At 43.8% G+C, this 19254-nt stretch overlaps 1 protein-coding gene across 2 annotated transcripts; it reads right to left on the bottom strand.

Annotated features, from left to right (window-relative positions):
- Positions 1–15540: 15540 nt before the first annotated feature.
- On the bottom strand, positions 15541–18952 carry ID4 (inhibitor of DNA binding 4). 2 transcript variants are annotated; one of them, XM_067752098.1, is made up of 3 exons: positions 18034–18950; positions 17585–17643; positions 15541–17027 (listed from the first exon to the last, which is right to left on the bottom strand). In XM_067752098.1, exons 1-2 carry the CDS (start codon positions 18472–18474, stop codon positions 17599–17601), a joined length of 486 nt encoding a protein of 161 aa, XP_067608199.1. In that variant the 5' UTR covers positions 18475–18950; the 3' UTR covers positions 15541–17027; positions 17585–17598. The 2 variants fall into 2 exon arrangements, with proteins under 2 accessions (XP_067608199.1, XP_067608198.1); XM_067752097.1 differs by lacking the exon at positions 17585–17643 and having other exon boundaries at positions 18034–18952.
- Positions 18953–19254: the final 302 nt, after the last annotated feature.

Genomic DNA, 19254 nt, shown 5'->3' with positions numbered 1-19254 from the left:
AGCCCCAGTCCCGAGTAGAACACCTATCCTGAAGGTCTTAGTAGCTGCAGAGCTGACTCTTGGTTTGACAGGAAAAAAGAAGCTGTCCTCTTGGACTTAACCCTCCCTGTGCCTCACATTCCTTATTTGTAAAATGGGAATCGTAACCATAATTATGAGAAATTAAATGAATTAACACATGCAAAGCATTTAGGAGCGTATCCAGGAAATATTAAACTCAATAGACATAAGTGACTGTGTCCTACGTTCCGTTCTTCCCTCAGGGACTTCCATTCTTTTTATAAACCCACCTATCTCCACTTCCCTAACTTGAACGCCCATCAGAGGTGAAGCTGTCTCTTTACGGTTGGCCTAATTGTCACCAGCAAAGCCTATTAACAATTCCCGGCAAGTAAAATTACAATCTGGGTAATAAAGTCTAACCTGTTTTTTTCTTTTCCTTTGTCCTTCTGGTTTAACTTGCTTACAGGGTGCCGCCCGCAGAGGCCTCGCACCTGGCACTTCAGACCGGCAGTTCCTAGCGCAAAATGGCTGCACCAGACACAGCTCAGCGGGCCGTGTGCAGAAGTGCTGCACGGGACACCTCAATGCAAGACGGCGGCGAGGGGCCGTGTGCAGAGACGCTGCTCCCGCACTGCGATCTGCACTGCGATCTGCCCCACCTCCCGCTGCCGGGAGCCCTATAAAGCAGCCCCGCCCACGGCCTGTGGGCGGAGCATGCGCTCTAGAGCTGAGCGCGCACTTCTCCATTCTTGGATTCGAGAATGAAGCTTTTCTTTGCTTCTGAAACAACTCGGTCTCGTTCTGTTGGCTCCAGCAACACCAGGCAGGAGGAGCCTTGTTGGGGACTAGGAGGCTCTGGAACATGTCTTTGACCAAACACCCTCATTATGCTGCCTACTTCCTCCTTCCCTTGCTTTGTCTCAGGTGTGGAAAGCACTTTAATGTGCTAATGGAGACGATATCCCACCTTTGTTAATCAACCCATTTGGAATTCCAATGAAGGGAAGTTCAGGCTGCTCAGAGTGGGATTATTTTAGGCGTGAGTATTCGAAATGATCATAGAGCTTCACCCCCCATTTAACCTGATGGGAGACTAGAAAGCATGGCCATTGTGTCAGCATCAGAGCTCAGATGGAAGCAGTGTTGATCGGTGTCTCCTATGGTTATTATCTGGGCTGCTAAAAAGAGCAAAAAGCTAAACATAGCAAAATGACTAATCATGACTGAATAACATCAACAGAATCGTAATGACCATTTACTATCCACACCCACCAAAAATAAGGCATTATGCTGACCAGTGTATGCAAATGATCACCCTTAGTCCTTCAACAAGTCTGTGAGGTGTATAAATGTTTTCAACTGTATTTTTATCAATGGGAAAACTAAAGCCTCAAGAGGTTAAATGACTTTTCCAACAACATAGCTAGCAAGGGATAAAGCCAAGGTCTGAAACCCAGTCTGCGCACCTGTAAAGCCCAAGTTCTTGGCCTCCATACTGCACGGGACATGATAACCCAAGTGGTTATGACTTGGTGCTGGTTGCAGAATCTCCACCCTGCGTGTGATCGTGTCCCACGCGGGGGGCCTTAGAATGCACGATAAGGAGAAAAACAGACTTCAGGAATAAACAGAAGTATGTTGAGCTCATCTGCACCTTTTTTTTTTTAATGTTCTGTTTTTAAGGACAGCAATAAACAATTGAGCAGATTCTCCTTTTTGGACAGACTGATTCTAAGCTGAAACATTTTGTATATTCTGGGGAAATCCAAAAGGTTCAGAGCAGAGATTTAAAAACAAAGCAGGTCATTGATCAGAAATATACTTAGCTACATTTCATGTGAATTTTATTTGGCTTTGAGAATTCTCTGTGAATTTCCAGAGGCCTCTTCAAGTAAGTGATGGCCCTCTGGAGAGTCATGAAAACAGTCAGGGAATCTTTGTCTCTCCTCCCCCAACCTCTCCACCCCCAGTTGGTACTCCTGTCTTTGCTACACACTTTGGGAAGGGAGAGAGTGATCACGTGCAGTTTAAATTTTATTCATGGAAAAGTATAGTTAAGAAGTAGGTAGCTTCCCTCCTAAGTGTGATGCTTTGTGTAGCTCTGTGGTTTAGTCACCAGGCTTCTTTAGTGAGATCTTCCCAGAGGACTGAACACGGTACCCACGAGAGCTGTATTTTTTGCTGGTCCAAAACTTTTTGGTGGGGAGATATTTGTGCATCAAACGCAATCTCTCCTGCAGACTACAGTTGCCTGCCCATCTGCGCAGCTGGTGCAGGACTCAGCTACTTTGAAAGAGGAAGGAAGATGGCTTTCTCCTTGCAGCCTCCTCCCCCCAGCCCCCCTCCTCCTGGTGATACTGCTCCCCCTCCCCGCATATTGTACAAAACCACGTGGATTTGCTGAACAGGTCTGTAAAATTAATTATACTGTGAGTGCTTGGTAACCAATGAATTGTAAATTGTACATTATTAAAACAGCATCAGAGCTCTGACTGATCTATTATTCTTCGGGGAATGAACAAAGATAAGAGCTCTATGTGCTGTAGAGGTCTTTCTTGCCACCTTCCAGCAGGCATGGAGAGGAAATATCAAGTATTTTTGTTTTGTTTTGTTTTTCTGCCTGCTGAATTAAATAGAAAGTATCTTTTTTTTTCTGCCTGTTATTAAATTGTTATATGTGTCCTCACAGTTCTGTTTGTAGCCTCTAATGAGGTAGTGGGCACTCAATAAATACTATTCCCCAGCAATTGTGATAATATGTATCCATATATGCTCCTACACAAAAGCAGTGCCATGTCAACCTACTGTGAACAGAAGATATACGATATGACATGGCATCGTAATGGAATAAATTGTTGATATAGTGCTTTTCGGCAACAGCTCAGGAAGAATTCAGAGTAAACAGTAGGAGACATAAAAAACATCGCTGAGTATTTGCCAGGGGCCTTGTGGCTTCAGTTGAAAAGGAAGAATCTGGAAGAAACGGTTTTTCTTGTCTCTCCCTTCTAGGCACAATAGGATGACCCCTGGGAGTTTTTTGTGAACTCTCTTTTTACTGAACTATCTCCCTGATGCAGAATTTCTCAGCATCTTTCTCCCTGCCATGATGATTCCTTCCAGGTGCATCACACAGTTCTCCATGGAAACTTTCTCTTTCCACAACTGACCAAGCCTGCTGGCCCTGGGAGTGGAACTACCACTCAGCCTCGCAGCATTACCCTTCCAAGTGGGCGTTCTAGCTAAGAGAACTGATGCAGGTACAAGGCAAAGCTCATGTCATTCCACCCCCCAAATAAACCAAAATGTTTCTCAACCCACCATTTCAGGAGGAAATAGGATGCCTCAGAACTAGGCTGTGCAGGACCAGATATGCAATTGGTAGGGCCAAAAGAAAATGTCGGCCCCATGCTCAAAAATTCTGAAGAATTTCAAGACAGTGATAGCAAAGCATTAAACTAAGTGTAGGCTCTTCTAAGGGCAGAACCCTGAACAACCCCACAGGCTGCACACCCAGGAAGCCAGCCCTGGTGCAGAGGGACGTTTGCTCAATGTTTTGTGAGGGCTTCTGAATGTTTGGTGCACTTTACTGTTCTAGTGGCCTGATTGGGCCATCAGACAAATTGAGGATTTCTTCTGGCTGGGGGAATATACTATTATCCATTCCTTTTCCCACCTGGAGCTACAGTAGGGTCACTTCTCCTATCTCCATGGTCAGAGGGCAGCCATTCTCAATATGAGACTGCCATGGCAAAGAGGTTGAAGGGGAAAGATGTTTTATGATCAAATCTGAAAAGGCTATGGGGGTGGGGGGGGGAGCTCAGAAAAGCATGAGAGAGACAGAGAAAGACAGAGACAGAGAGACAGAGGGATTGCCATAGAAGAGTAGACAGAAATCAACTTCCTGATAGAACATTTATCCTTAGACATAGTTTCTCATGATTTTTCTGAGCACTACATTGTTGCCATCTCCTTGCTCTCCAAAGAACTCCTGTGATTTTGAAGGAAAAGATGGCAATCATTTCTTTTGTTTTATTTTCAGTGAGCATATTCTCACCTATCCCTTCATATTTAGTTTGGCACAAGGAAGCAGGAGAGATGACCAAGAGACATGAGGACAGAGTGGTGACATGCTAACAGAGAGGATTGGGGGAAGAAACCATTATACAAATGGCTTGAGGGAATGATGTAATCACAGCGGAGAGCAGCTGGTGGACAGGTAGGAGGGGGACAGGATGAAGGTGGTATTAATGAGCTGTACCCAGCCCAGCAGGTCTACCTTCCTTCAAGACCTTCTGATTTCTCTGTGACCCCGTCGCCTTTGTGAGGACATCAACCTGGCTATTGTCCTAGAAGGACAGACGTGTTCAGCTGGACAGGCATATGGAATGTATTCAGGCATATGTCTTCCTTTCAGTATCCTTATAGCCAGAATTGTATGTGAGTACTATCGGGGAATAAATAGATCAGCCCCGAGGGACACTGGTCCAGGTGATAAATTCAGTTAAGATAAGAAAAGAAAACCAAACAGAGCAATAGCATATCTTATTCATTTGCTGCTTTTGTTGTAGAAAATGGTTTTTGCTGTCGCCACAGAAGAAAACCAGCCGAAGTGGTTAAAGTACTATTCTAGCCGCACTGGAACAGCCCTCGCTGGTCATCAGAAAACTAAGCCAGAAGGTTGCACCTTCCCCTAGACAGGCAGAAGAGGTTCCTGCAGGCGATAGGCCCTATTTATGAGTGTAGTGTGCCTTAAAATTCAAAAGAGGGCAGCAGATAACTGACACTGCCTGTAGGACCAGGAAAGTGTGTAACCTGAGGAATGTCAGCAGGAAAATCTGCTGGTTTATCAAAACTCACGTCCTGCAAGGGTTAGCTGAGCCAGAAATTTGTGTTTCTGGAACTGTGTGTTTAACGTCGAAGCAAATATTTGATTCATGGGATCTAATGAGCTTTGGTGATGTTGAGGGCAAGTGTGGGCCTATTGCCCACCACGGCAGCCTCATACCACGTTATTTAGTGGTTTAAAACCTGTGATGCCGATGTCAGCAGAGTCAATGCCGAAGTACAGGAGAAATGGCCATGAGGGTGAGGTGGAGAGACTGCCTGTATGCTTTTGCTGCCTTGTAAGTACTTTTGCTGATATTCTGAAATGAGCAGGACGGAGTGTACACAGTCTCTCCCTACCTGGTAAATTCCACGGGGACTGAGATTCCCAGAGTATGGAAGAAAGTGATTCTCTTATTCTCTTTGAGATTTTCCAGTGCTTCCAGAAGAAAGTGTATGATGGGAAGGACAGGCCCCAGCTCCCGGGAGATTGGGGTTTCAGGGAGGCTGGGGGCAGGTGTGGTGGAGAAGGAGAAAACATTGAGGAAGGGGAAGAGGCTGGAAGCACTTGGATTAAAAGCAAAGCACAGTCCTCAACCCAATCCTGCAGAGTTAAAGTGTTAGGATTTCATCCCTAGGATCATTTCTTTGTGATCCTGTTTCCTAAAAAGAGTGAGAATCAGGTGTTGATTCCAAACACAGCCTCCCAGAGAAATTCTTCTGTGTCATTTGGCAGGGACAAACAGTGAACAGAAAGGAATCTTCTTTTTAAGATCAACCGTGAAATGATATTGCAAGGCTCATAATAGTCTTTTAAAAACATTTGACCTGGCTTTAAGTAATTATTTTCATTCTTGATCTTTTTTTTTACGAAAAGCATTTTAAAATCATGTCATCTACCAAGAAAGCATCAAATACGTAAAGAATTTAGAAGATGTTGCCTTTTAAAAGTTGAACCTTCTTTATTTTGAGCACATTTTTGATTTCTAGAAAGCATTAAAGGTTTTTTACTCCATCAGCAAGTTAGATTACACTGTGAAGAATGTCCATTGAGACTTGGGAAAATGCACATTATTTTTTTGTCCATAACCTAAAATTAACAGCTGCTATACTGTCTAGGTACACAACTGATGCTAGACAAAGGGTTTCTGAAACACATGCCCTAAAATTGTGGACTGATTTAATATTAAACGATTACTATGGAGCTGAGGAAATCAGCCCCTTTACAGATGTTGGCAAACAGAGGATTCTCTTCATCTGTATTATAATAAAAACCAGACTTGGCAAGTGCTAACTGGTCTACAGTGATTGTGTATTTCTTTGTATTCTTTAAAATATTGAGGCAGGAGATTATTTTTTACTAGTGTTTCACATGTCATGGAATTAGAGCTGCAAATTGATAAACAAATTGATAGGGTCTCTAGTGCCCCATAGGGTCATTAAGGACTTCTGGGGCTTTTGTAGGTATCCTTGGAGTCTACTTGTAGAATAATATAATCCAGAGTAATCATGAGATCTTTCACCTCAAAATAACTCTAGGCAAAATGATACATTTCTCTTTTCCAGAGAAGTCATCTCTAGAATTTCAGAAAAATAGTTTTGTTCTCCTGAACATAGCTCTCTCAGGAATGACTCCAGTCAATCCCCAAATTATAAATGCAAAAGAGACCCAACAACAACAACTGATGGGAACATACTGTATAGCACAGGGAACTCTACTTAATGCACTGTGCTGTCCTAAATGGGAGGGAAATCCAAAAGGGAGGGGTATATGTATATGTATGGCTGATTCATTTTGCTGTTCAGTAGAAGCTAACACAACATTGTAAAGCAACTATACTCCAGTAAAAATTAATTAACAAAAAATGCAAAAAGAAAATGGCTGTATTTACAAAATTTTCATAGGAAGAAAATGATCCACAAGAAAAAAGAAATACACGTATCACAACAAATAAGAACCTGATAATATAAATAACCATAAATCTATTGAACTTAATAAAGTTAAGGAGACTGCAGTTTGGAAGTCCTGAATTTTGCTGGCAGCTCTGACCTTCCACTAGGTCATCTTACAAAAGGCACATTTTTACATTTCAGATCCTCGGTTTCCTTTTTGGTAAAGTAAGGACATTTGAATTTACTTAAAAATTCTTATCTTATGATTCACTGAAGTATTGCAGTTGACCCTGATTTCTTTCCCTTGTTGAATTAATCTTGGCTTTAGTTTATGACAAAGCATAGCTACCAGAAATCATGTTAAGCATACATTATAAAGATAGACTTTTCTAAGCTATGAAGAAATAGACAAAGTTTAATGCTGCTTTTAACTCTTAAATACCACCTGGAATCCCGTGTACCACTCCAGTGTTATGTCTTTGGTTTTCAAAGTTGTTTCTCTACCAGGAGAATATTATTAGGGTGCCAGATTATTGAGCCCTGAGCATGGGAGTTTATGTGTGGAGTTCCTCCCTCTGCCCCCATCCTCAGCATCTCTCTCAGTCCTGTAGCACTTAGCTATCTACCAGAAAATAGATCAAAAAGCAAACAAGCCTTCCGCCTGACCATGCTAACAGCAAAATCAACAGCTATGAGGCCACCATTTTAATTTCCTGTAAACCATCATCTATCTTTTTCACTATCTGCAGTGCCTTCTCACCACTGCAGCTCCTTCTTGCTTTTCAGACTCCCACTTTTTCTCAAATCCTTCTTCATCCATCCACATTTATGTCTTCTATATGCAGAGTACCCCCGGGTTATTCTGGAGAAAACGAAATGACAAAGAAAGCAGTTTCTGCACTTAAAAGGTTTAAAATCTTGGTCTCCCTGAAAGGTTTGTGCGTTGTTGAAATCTTTGTCCTCCCTACTGAGGACCCAAGTGCGCACACCTCCCTTGCTCCTGCATGCTTGATAACCCCATTTTCATACTGGAAGAGGGCAAGTACATTTTTAGGCCTTAGAATATGAATAGGGGCAAGAATGATTAGAAGAAAGGAACTAACATATACTGAAGAGTTTATATGGCTGACACTATGTTAGGGGCTTTGCACACATGATCCTCATAAAAACTCTTACTGCTAACTATTGTAACCCCATTATAAAAGAAAGCTTTAATAAGGCTCAGAGAGGTTAAGTATCTTGCCTAAGGCCACACAGTAAGTGCTAGAGTTCAGAATCTAATTCCACAGACTTGCTAGTGTTTCCTTTTATAAAGTTCTTATTCACAATTTTGAAAAAAGGAAGCTAGTGTCTCTACGCTTTTAAATTCATAAAAATTGTGTATAATTTTAGCAAGAAGAAATCTATTACATGAAATGAAGGTACAATTGTATCGTATCCCAATTTTACACGCATATGGTATTTTAACATTTGCTAGCTATGAATTAGGACAGTTCCAAGGCAAAAACAACAGATTGGGGCAAGCCCAATTAGACTGTTTTTCTGCATCATGTTAAAGGCAGTCCCTTAGGATGATGTAATATACTAGGAGAAATGAAATATTTTTTTCTAAATTTGTTTATCCAGAAGAATCTCTTTACCATTAAAGTAATACTGCTCATTGTTGCCTGTGCAGGCACACCTTCTCCAAACATTTTTTGGGTCATCACATAGATATAATGACAGAATGTAATGATTTAGAATGATGTATAAGAGGGTAGAAACTGACCTCTTTCTTTTATGTCTTTCCTTAGAAATTTTAAGAGTTAATGGAATGGGTAAAGCAAAGTAGGTTATTATGAGTGCCTTGAGTCATGGACAGACTGGAATGAGAACCAAGGTGAAGGAGGACTCAGCATCTTGCCTGTAGTCTTGTCCCAGCAGCCGCAATCCACAGTCTCACTTTTGAAGCTCTCTCTCCTATGCATCCCCTGCTAGTAAGAACTTCCCTTCTCCCACTAGATAGTATTCCCATGACCTTTTGTTGATATTGTATTACCCTGTCCTCTTTACTTGATCAGAGCTCCTGGAAAATTGGAAAGTAGTGAAAAAGAAGGAGAAACACACCACGCGTGTCATGACAACAATAGCCGAAACCTACATAACATTTTACAGCTTACAAAATACTGTTTCTCAAAATGGGGTTCCTGGGGGACTTGTCTTAGATTCCCAGGGAAAAGCTAAAATGCAGATTCCTTGTTCCCCCCCTATACCTGATGAATCAGAATCTCAGTGGAGGGGAGGGAGGGATGGGTGGAACTCAGGAATCTAAAACTTAAAACTCTCTTCCGATGATTTTTTAATATATACCAAAATTATAACCATTGTCTTATAAAATATTTTCATATATGTTACTGTTTTGTATCGTTCAAGAGCCCTCTGTGCTAGGTCAATATTAATATATACCCATTTTACAGTTGAGGTGATTGGAACGTGCAAAAGTTACTTGCCTGAGGAGACACAGCTAATTAGCTGTAGAGCTCTGAGTAGCACCCAAGTCTTTTGCCTTGGCCACATAGTCTGTGACCCCTCCCCACACCATGAGGCCTCTGTTGAATGGATTTAACAGAGGATATAACAGTGGAGGATAATACAGGGTTCAAATTCTTTCATGCTTTTGGTTTTGGACTTAAAAATTCATCACCAAACCTGAAGTCACATAGATTGCCTCCTATGTTTTCTTCCAGAAGTTTTACAGTTTTCCATGTTACATTTAGGTCTATGATCCATTTTGAATTAATCTTTGTGAAAAGTGTAAGCTCTGAGTCCAAGTTCATTTTTTGGTACATGGACATCCAATTGTCTCAGTGTCATCTGTGGAAAAGACTATCCCTTCTTCACAGAATTGCCTTTGCTCCTTTGTCAAAGAGCTTTGATCCTTGTTGTAAAAGTACTTTACTTCTATTCTCCTTTTTAAAAGGCAGCCAGGGGCTTCCCTGGTGGCGCAGTGGTTGAGCGTCCGCCTGCCGATGCGGGGGATGCGGGTTCGTGCCCCGGTCCGGAAAGATCCCTACATGCCGCGGAGTGGCTGGGCCCGTGAGCCATGGCCGCTGAGCCTGTGCGTCCGGAGCCTGTGCTCCGCAACGGGAGAGGCCACAACGGTGAGAGGCCCGCGTACCGCAAAAAAAGGCAGCCAGGTCAGTCCTAAATGTAATGACTATTTGTTTAGGATTAGGACCCCATCCTTTTAGGAAGGAACATGAGGTAAGTTGTAGATGAGAATATGACCTAAACCCCCTAAGAGTGAATTGGAACAGAATCCATCCATACTGAGGTTTGTGGCCCTGGATTAGAGATAGAAAAACCAGGTTCTAGACCTGACTCCACCATTCACATTTTGGGCTTGTCTCCTTCACTGGAAAACTGGGGGGATATTACAAGACATATGCTTACTTATCATATGATTAGTAAGGTAATTACTAATAAGGTTACTCATCATAGGATTCTGCTTCGAGGGCCCCAGATCATAATAAGGGTAGTGAAACTTCCATCTGGAAAAGGGTTTCCCATTCTGGCAGCAAGCTTGTTCTTTCAGAACTGACTCATGAGGATTCACTGCATTTCTTGCGGCTGATCTATGATACCCACGTCACTTCACCAGTCCCAGAGAGCAGAGGCCTAAGACACATGCAGAGACCTGATCATGCAATCTTCCTGAATACCCCCTGCCTGCGGCTTACGTCCCAGACCCATCACATCCTGAGCCTGTGTAGCCATCCCTCCTAGCCCCATGTTTTCATTTCTGACACTGAGGTGTCTTTGTTTACTTATCCCAGCTGGGATCAGGAATGTTCCTTTCTTTCTTGGAGATACAGGATCCGTTCAGCCTCTCTTCTCTCCTTCTCAATCTCTCCTTCCAACTCCCTCTGCCCAAGGCTGACCACACTCCCTCACTCTCAAGAACACACAGCTTATCTATTTTCCATGTTTAAGGCAGCCAAAGGCTTTAAAAGATAATGAAAATCTCTCAACTGCACTGTTGAGTTGCAAAGAATTTGCTAGATTTGCTGGCACAGAGAGTTACAGGAATGTTCTTCTAGTACTTTGTGGTCTGGAATCCCTGGAGGGTCAGGAAGCTACAGGAAACACAGACATGTGAAAATAATTATACTATAGCAAGGGGTGTGTTGGCTCTTTGGGGAATGAGGGGGAGAGGCATCATATACTTCTTGCAGAAGAGGGGACAGTTGGGTCTCACAGGATGGTGAGGAGGTCAACAACAGGCCTAGACTGGGAGTGGGGGCGAAGGGATCCAGGCAGGGGTAGCACCAGGTACAGAGGAAGGGAAGCATAAAAAAGCGTGCCATTTTGGATGTGGACAGATCAGCCCTACCCACAGATGGGCAAGTTGACTTAGCTGGTTTGGCTGGCTGGGCAGGTGCCCCTCCCCCCACCACCACCATGTTCCACGTGTGTCCTTCCTGAGCCTGCTCTCTTCTTAACACTCAGGAAATCAATCATACTCTGTCAAGACTAGAGAGATAAGCATGCTTTGCCGTCTAGCACCAGCAGGACGAGACCTTCAGTGCAGCTGAAGCATAGACTGTGTTTAAGGGCAGCCAGAAGTAAGGGAGAGAAAGGACTGGTGGGAAATGAAAGTTGAAGGATCCTTCCACCCAGGTCATGGGGGCAGGAAAAGGACCTTGCCTAGCCCTGGGTTCTTCTTCTATCTTACGGCGCAGCTCCAAGGAGGAAGCCACGCACCCCGTGTGCTGGGGGGATCTGAAGGAAGCACGTGGATTGCTGCGCTCATCCAGCGATGGCAGTGACTTTTAGGAACCGAATGGCTGGCACCCTGATCTTGGATTTCCCAGCCTCCAGAACTGGGAGAAATCAGTGTTTGTCATTTAAGCCACCCAGTCTATGGTACTTTGCTATGGCAGCCCCAATTCACTAAGACAATAAGGAATTCGGAAAGAGTGACGTGTTTGCAGAAACCATAAAATGCTGTTTCAAATCTACTGCACTTGAGAGGCAGAGAGGACAAGAAGGCAGTTGGATATATTGGGCTGAAGCTCAGCTGTGAGTCAGTGTAGATGAAGGGGCAAATGAGTCACTGAGCGCTCTGGGAAGATAGATACGCTGTTAAGGGGATATTCTTAATGCAGAGCAACAAATATTTTACCATGCCCTGGTTAAGCACTGTAGGGCATGCAAAGATGAATTCTGCATAGGCTTCTATCTTAAGGAGCCTACTTTGTTTTAATTATGGCCATGGACTCAGGTCCAATATGTACAAAAAGTATTTCTAAGAAGTATTGCTGAAGTAAGGTGTAAAATTAATGTCTACAAGTTTAGGTCTGTTTCCCTGGCTTTCTCTGAGGTTTGACATATAAGTACGTACCCCTTTTGTTTTCATTCTTTTTCTTTCTTCGGATTACTTATGAGATTAAACCAAATTCTAGGATATGATAAACATGAAAATTGATTTACTTGCTCTTTATTTTCTATCTTACTTTATGCTTAAACATAACATGGCTAAATCATAGCTGTGCAAAAAATGAAGGGTGCATCTTTACGAAAATCTCCAATCTCAGGAATTAAAGTGGAGAGAGAATGGAGGAAGGTTAACACAGTTGACTTACTTTTTAGAGCAAAACACCTTTTAAAAAGATATTTTCCTGTATGTTGGTTAACTATTTTTAGGTAAACACACACACACAGAGACACACACGCAGCTACAGTCTCTCAATTGACTGCTAAAGCTTATGAAATGTGCAGTAAATATTTAAGAAAATGCTTAAAATATTTAAGAAAATATTTAAACATTTAAGTAAATATTTAAGGAATATTCTAAAATATATGAATTTGCATGAAGGACAACTGCAGGACTGCTGTACGCTCCTTTAGAAATTAAACTTTGGAATAAAAGATAAAATTTTAGAATTTGAATTTAATAGGCATGCTAAAAGTGCTGATATGCACTTTATAGCATCACAAATTGAGAAACGGTAATTTAAAGCAAGTAATGGTATCTTGTTTCACCAGAAATTTGTATATTTTGCCAATACTTTTGTAATATCTTAGAAAATCTCTTTCTAAAGTATGAGATTTCTTATTGAAAAAAATTCAGATACAGTGGATTCATATAGAAAATTTGTCTTTGGTCTCTTTATTTAAACATTTTAATTCCTCTTTAATCACATTTTAGCCTGTGGCATACACGTAACACATTTTGTTCTTCCCCCAGAAACTGATGTGTTTACTCTTTTATGGACTCAAAGGGGCTTTTCAAATTAACTTCAATTTTTATGGCCCCTTTTTCATATCCCATGTGTGAATTTACTGTGCAGACTTGTGAATGATGGAACCACCTTCAGCAGCTGACTATCGAATTGCTTTGCTTGGGTGAGTATAGAAAACCTTTGGCAATGTGGTTCGGACCCGAGTTTAGCACTTAAGCGAAACTTTTTAGAACTGGCCAGGATATAAATCAATATGAAGGAGGCACCTGAACGCAAAAACACATTTTTAAAAATTCATTAAAAATTATTTTCAATTAAGTTTCTACAACCGAAGTTCATCTCTCTTGAACAAATTAGTTCCCTTTTTAAGTTTTATCTTTTCAAGTATCTATTGTGTCAGTGCTCAAGGTAGAACTCTAAGTAAAATTACAATTTTAAAACCTTTTGGGCAATGATTCCAATTAATATAATTAATATTTTAGCAAAATGTCATGGGCTGTAATTGAAAGAAATCATCTGGGTCTGAAGAGTACCTACTGAGGGCAGCCCTATTAAGATTAATTCTGAGGTGGGTAAATTAATTTCCTGGACTTGCAAAGCAGCAAAGGGAAGCTTTTCCCTCTTCAGAAACCTGGAGGGGTTGGTCTTTGGCCCTGTTGAGGCCCAAGGACTATCTGGGCTGATTACCATACATATAATTAAAGTGCATCAGCTAGAAAGGCAGAGCCAGTTCTATTTGGCTCCGAACTACTGTGAAATAGTGTGTGTGTGTGTGTGTGTGTGTGTGTGTGTGTGTGTGTGTGTGTGTGTGGCGGAGGGGAGTCTAGTTTCCCTTAATATCATTCCGCTGCCTTCTTGGGATTCGTGCTTCCTCTCCTAGCAGACACCAGAGTAGACAAGATTTCCCTAGCATTCAAACTAGATTTTCTTTCCGTTCATATCACCATTTTCAAGACACGTTTTTCATCACCTGGTAAGAAACACTGTAAATAATTGAGGTGATCCATCAAGAGACCCATTCTTGATAATGAAAAATTGCATAACTCAGTAGAAGTCAATTTTAAAAACCACGAACTTCACAACCCTTTGCTCAGTGAAGATTTATTATTATAGAGGCATTTAATACAATCGATTATGGGGTCAAATTTTTTTTAAGTTCTAAAAAGTCAGTTAAATCTTGACAATAAACTTAAGATTTACACAATATCAAAGTATATTAGTTCTTCAAAATGAAAAGTTTTTTCTTTTCCCTCCTTTAACACAAAATGTCTGAGATGTTCAGGATTTTAAAACCACACGAGAAACAACAATCCACGGCGAGATTTTTTTTTTCCTTTGTAGGTTTTAAATGATTCTTACTCTTTGGTGGTGCCTATACAATGAAAAGTAGACAACAAATTAAATGAGGTAAGTCAGGATATTTTTCTCTGTTAAACCAAGTATCTGAATAATTAGAACTACCTACAAAATGACTCAAAATGTTTTTGTTACCTGGTTACTTGGTTAGGACACAGCCAAAATTTAATAGAATGAACTATCTTATACAACTGCATATAATTAAGAAAAAATAAACAGTGACTTTGTTTCTTTAGAGACATCCAATGCTGTGTGAGTGGCCAAGGGGAAAATGCCAAGTCTCTCAAATATAACATGCATAATACTTTTCTTGCCTTTTAGTGGTTTTCCATGGCCCACATATGAAATTAATTAAGGAGCAACACCTATCTTCAAAAATCAAAAATACTTATTTTGAGGTACCTAGTCTCCCAGCATAAGTTTAAAGTGTGCTTAGATTTAGGTGTGATATGGTACTCAGGCCTGACAGACGCCTAACTCCAGCCAACAGAGCACATGTGACTTGCTTCCTACTGAAATTAAACTGCCAAATAAAAAGGAGGGATTGTCCCCTTTCTTAATAACAACGAATGCAATCGTTAGAATTCTTCAGGTTTGGAATTCGAGCACAGCTCTTGTGTTTTCCTCTTGATGTGTGACAAGAATGAGTAATATCAAAAATAAAAATAAACCTCATTTAAACAAGCAGTCCTCTGACTTTATAAGCCTCAACATCAAATACATCAAATTCTAAAACTACCTAAGACCCGTGAAATGTCAAAGCTGAGGGGATGACACGCTGGAGACAGGGGACAGACTTTTTAAATCTTTCAATTTTTTTGAAACTATTAGCATTAACTTTGTTCATTTCTGTTGAGATACTGCCACTTCAACTGACTACGAGAAGCCACATTTCATATTCATATAAATATTTGACTTTGACCTCATAAAAAGTCCCTTGGGTCTATAATACTTTTATTCTTGTATAACCTAAAACAAATCCTTTCCTTTTAAAAATCAAACAGACCACGTTACACACACAGTTGACTATTTACAAAGCACCCAATTAAATCCTACTTAATTCTCTCTCACTCTAAAAATTCCATCTAACTGGTGGGTAGAGTACTGATCACATTAAATGCATAATGCTCACAAGCCCTGAAAGTCCTATCTAACCTAGAAAACACTACCTTCCTTAAAGAGAAAAGAAAGTCTTAAAAATAAGTGTAAGGTTTTGAAGAAATGAGACCAGAAATCACAGTACAAGACAGATAAATCTACTTTAATATTCACATGTAAAAGTTACACATCACAAGAGATTGGACAGTAGTTTAGCAGTTAACTAACATAGCTATAGTGAAAATCATTTTTATAAAAAAATAATCTAGATGCGGTCATCAGAATTTTTGGTCTACTTAAAGTTAATGTTTGAAGATCGACTTTTACCCCTGCTTGAAGGATTTGCCATTATGCCTTTCGAATTTTTTTCTCCCACTGTTGCCTATTAATATTCTTTGGAGGAAGGAAAGCAGAAAGTGTTCATTTCCAAGAGTTTGTCCTTTGGTAGCAAGCAGAGAACATTTTTCATTTCTATGATTTAAATAGTCTGTACAGACATGAAACTTAGTGACATTAAGCTTTAGTGTAAAATGAAGAATGGTAAGTATTTTTTCACTTTGATTAAAACAGTAGATTTCCTAAACTCATAAGGATCCAAGCATTTCCCCATCCTGTAAGCAAAATCATTCAGAATCCATTTTGACCTCAGTTAAAAAACAAAAAACACACACTTACTCTTTATATATTACACTATCAAACCCTGTACTTAAAAACTGATAAAGCATATTATCAACATGTATGCTTCAAATACAAAGATTTCAATCTAGGTTAAAGAAAACACATTTGAATGGACTCAGAACAAGTTTATTTTGTGATTAAACATCTCATGCAGTCATGCAGGACCACTAGCTATAACTGTTACTTCCGAGTCTACAGGACACTGGGCAAAACAAAAACAAATTAAAAGCCAGGCCAAACAGAAAAGACATTCAAGATACCAAGAGCTCTTCAACTGAGCTGGAAAATAATTTTCCAAAAGAAATATTCCCATAGATTAAAAAAAACACACACATAATATTTACAAAAAAATATTTAATTAAAAATATCTTATAATTACAGTAGTCTATTAAAGCATATACTTTCTCACACTTATAGAACATCTCTATATATACACGGTATCAAATGTCACTCAGTTATCTATACAATATGTAACATTCCTGCAGGGAATAGAAAGTTCCCTGCCCCCTTATAATCATCTATTTTAAACAATAGATGTAAAAAAAAAATATCTACAATGCTCTTGTATATTAGTAAAGCTTCAAAACAAAAATTGAGCTCCTTGGTCACAAAGTAGGTTTCTAAAAGTCGGATTTGCTCTTGATCTTTTATCAGTCCTGTCACACTTAAGCTTAAAAGTTTAACTGCACCTCCAAAAAACACAGAAATGTACAATTCACAGCGGTTATAAATGAGACGAAAGAGAATACGTATGTAGAATGTTTATGAACGTGCAAAAAAAAAAAAGGATGAAAGTTTTATTTTTCTTCCCTCTCTCTCTTGGAATGACGAGTGAAACGTTTCTCGGATTTGCTGATGTTTTTTTCCTTTCCTCCGGTGGCTTTTTCTCTAACTTCTGCTCTTCCCCCTCCCTTTCTTGTGCTCCTGGCTCGGGCTCAGGCGGCCGCACACCTGTGGAAGAGGAATGAATAGAGGGGGTGTGTGAACCTTCCCGCTGCAGACTAACTGGCGCCACCGACCAAACTCAAGACATGCTTGATCAACAACCCAAAACAAACCACCGGGTCAGACTACACTCGCAGTCCGCCGCCCGGCCAGGCGCCGAGCAGGCAGCTGCGGGCCCCCGGGAAGCCCGAAGAGGGGATCCGAACTCCCGGGCCCTCCCTGCGTCCTCCTTCGTGGGTGTCAGAGTGCACGGGGGGGGGGGCATCGGGCACCACGCCCACGAGGGTACCCTCCCTCGGCGGGGAGAGGGCAGTAAGAGCCCGCCGGTCGCTGGGGGCGGCACGGGGGGTGGCGGGAGCGTGAGCTGATCCGTCTCCATTTAGAGTGAACCCCCAGCTGCTGAAGCTAAGCTTCACTTACTAACTGGGTGGCAGGGGGGGGGGTGTCCACCTCCTTGGGAATTTGCCCTCAGAAATGCTGGAGGCAAAGAACGCCGCTGTGGAAGGCGCCGGGGACGGGCGTCTCTGGCGACCGGCCACACGAGAAGGGAAACGCGCGCTCACCTGGACAGCTAGGCTCAGCGGCACAAAATGCTGTCGCCCTGCTTGTTCACCGCGCCGGCCTGGAACAGCAACGAACACCAAGGGAAAGGTGAGCAGGCGCGAACAACGCACTCGCCACGGTCTTCCTTGATTCGTTCTCGGAACCCAGGCTGGCCCGCCGACGCCCCCATCCCAGCCTACAGCCCTGGGGACGCCCCCTTCCCCGAGCACAGGCTGGACCTGACAGCCCACGGTGCGCACAGCCCTAGTCCCGCCCCGCGCATTCACCCGGCCTGTGCTCGCTGCACCCAGCCCGCCGCTGGCGGCCCCCGGCGCCGGAGGAGCAGGAGGGTGCAATTGTCATTCTCGCCCCTGCCCCGAGGAAACGGGAGCGCCCGCGTCCCACCACCCCGCCACCGCCCTCCTGGACTCCCACGGGGTCCGCCCCGGGCCGGCAGCCGGCCTCTCACCGGGTCGGTGTTGAGCGCCGTGAGCGGGGTCCGCGGCGGCGCGGCCGGACAGGTCCCGGCCGGGTGGTGCGGCGGCGCCGGCGGCGGCGGCTGCCTCAGCAGAGCCGGGTGCGTCTCCAGCGCCAGCTGCAGGTCCAGGATGTAGTCGATAACGTGCTGCAGGATCTCCACTTTGCTCACTTTCTTGTTGGGCGGGATGGTGGGCACCAGCCTCCGCAGGCGGCTGTAGCAGTCGTTCATATCGCACTGCAGGCAGAGCGCCGGCTCGTCGGCCGCCGCCTCGGCCGCCTTGCAGCGCGCTGCCGCCGCCGCGGCCGCCGCCGCCGCGGAGCCGCCCAGGCTGTGGCCGTGCTCGGCCAGGCAGCGCAGCGCCAGCTCCCCGCCGCCGCAGCCCGACGGCGCCTTACGGCCCGAGGGGCGCACCGGGCTCACCGCCTTCATCGCGCGCGCCCTGCGCGAGCGGACCCGGTGGGGCGAGCGAGGGAGGCAGGCAAGCTCCAGGCCCCCGCCCGCGACCGGCTCCGCTCCTCTTGCCTTTGCGCCCCGCGCGCTCGGTCCGCGCTTGGGGCACCGCGAAGCTCCCGGCGATCCCGCGCCCAACAATTGACAGGAAGGTCGCTCCGGGTTTTGCGAGGGGATCTCTGCTCAATGGGCGACACTCGGCCGAGACCAAAAGGCAAGAAAAATCAAAAGCACCGGAAGGAAAGCAGCCCACCGGGTTCCCTAGTCACTCCCTTCGGACCTCCAACCCGACTGCCGCCACTCCGCTCCCCCAGCCCAAGGTTTCCCCGCTCCGGTAACCGACCCACAACCGCACCTCCGCTACGCTCTCGCACGGCCCGCCGCGCAGCTGTATTTATAAGCCGCGCGCCCCGGGGGCGGGGCCAACGCGTTGGCCGTGTCGCCGGGCGAGGGAGCAGAGCTGGGCTGGGCTCGCGGGCGGGTGCGCGGAGGGAGGCGACGAAGGCTGGGGCTCCGGGAGATGCTGGGGGGCGGGAGCTGGGCAACCCGAGTGGAGGGGTGGGCGGGGTTCTGGAGTGGCCAGCCAATCAGGCGGACGGTGCCACCTCAGGGAATGGCACTCGGGCCAATGGGAAGGGCACTCCATTCCGTCAACGCCGTGGGTGGGGGCTCTGAGAAAAGAGAGCTGGGTGGGAGTCGGGCCAAGCTGGTGAGTGCCTTAGGGAGGGGAAAAGAGAGGGAGAAGTTCCTGCGAAGAAC

The sequence above is a fragment of the Pseudorca crassidens genome, chromosome 10 (genome assembly GCF_039906515.1).
Source record: "Pseudorca crassidens isolate mPseCra1 chromosome 10, mPseCra1.hap1, whole genome shotgun sequence".
Taxonomy (NCBI): Eukaryota; Metazoa; Chordata; class Mammalia; order Artiodactyla; family Delphinidae; genus Pseudorca; species Pseudorca crassidens.
The sequence above is the reverse complement of the archived record's forward strand: the minus strand, read 5'-3'. Positions and strand labels throughout refer to the sequence as shown.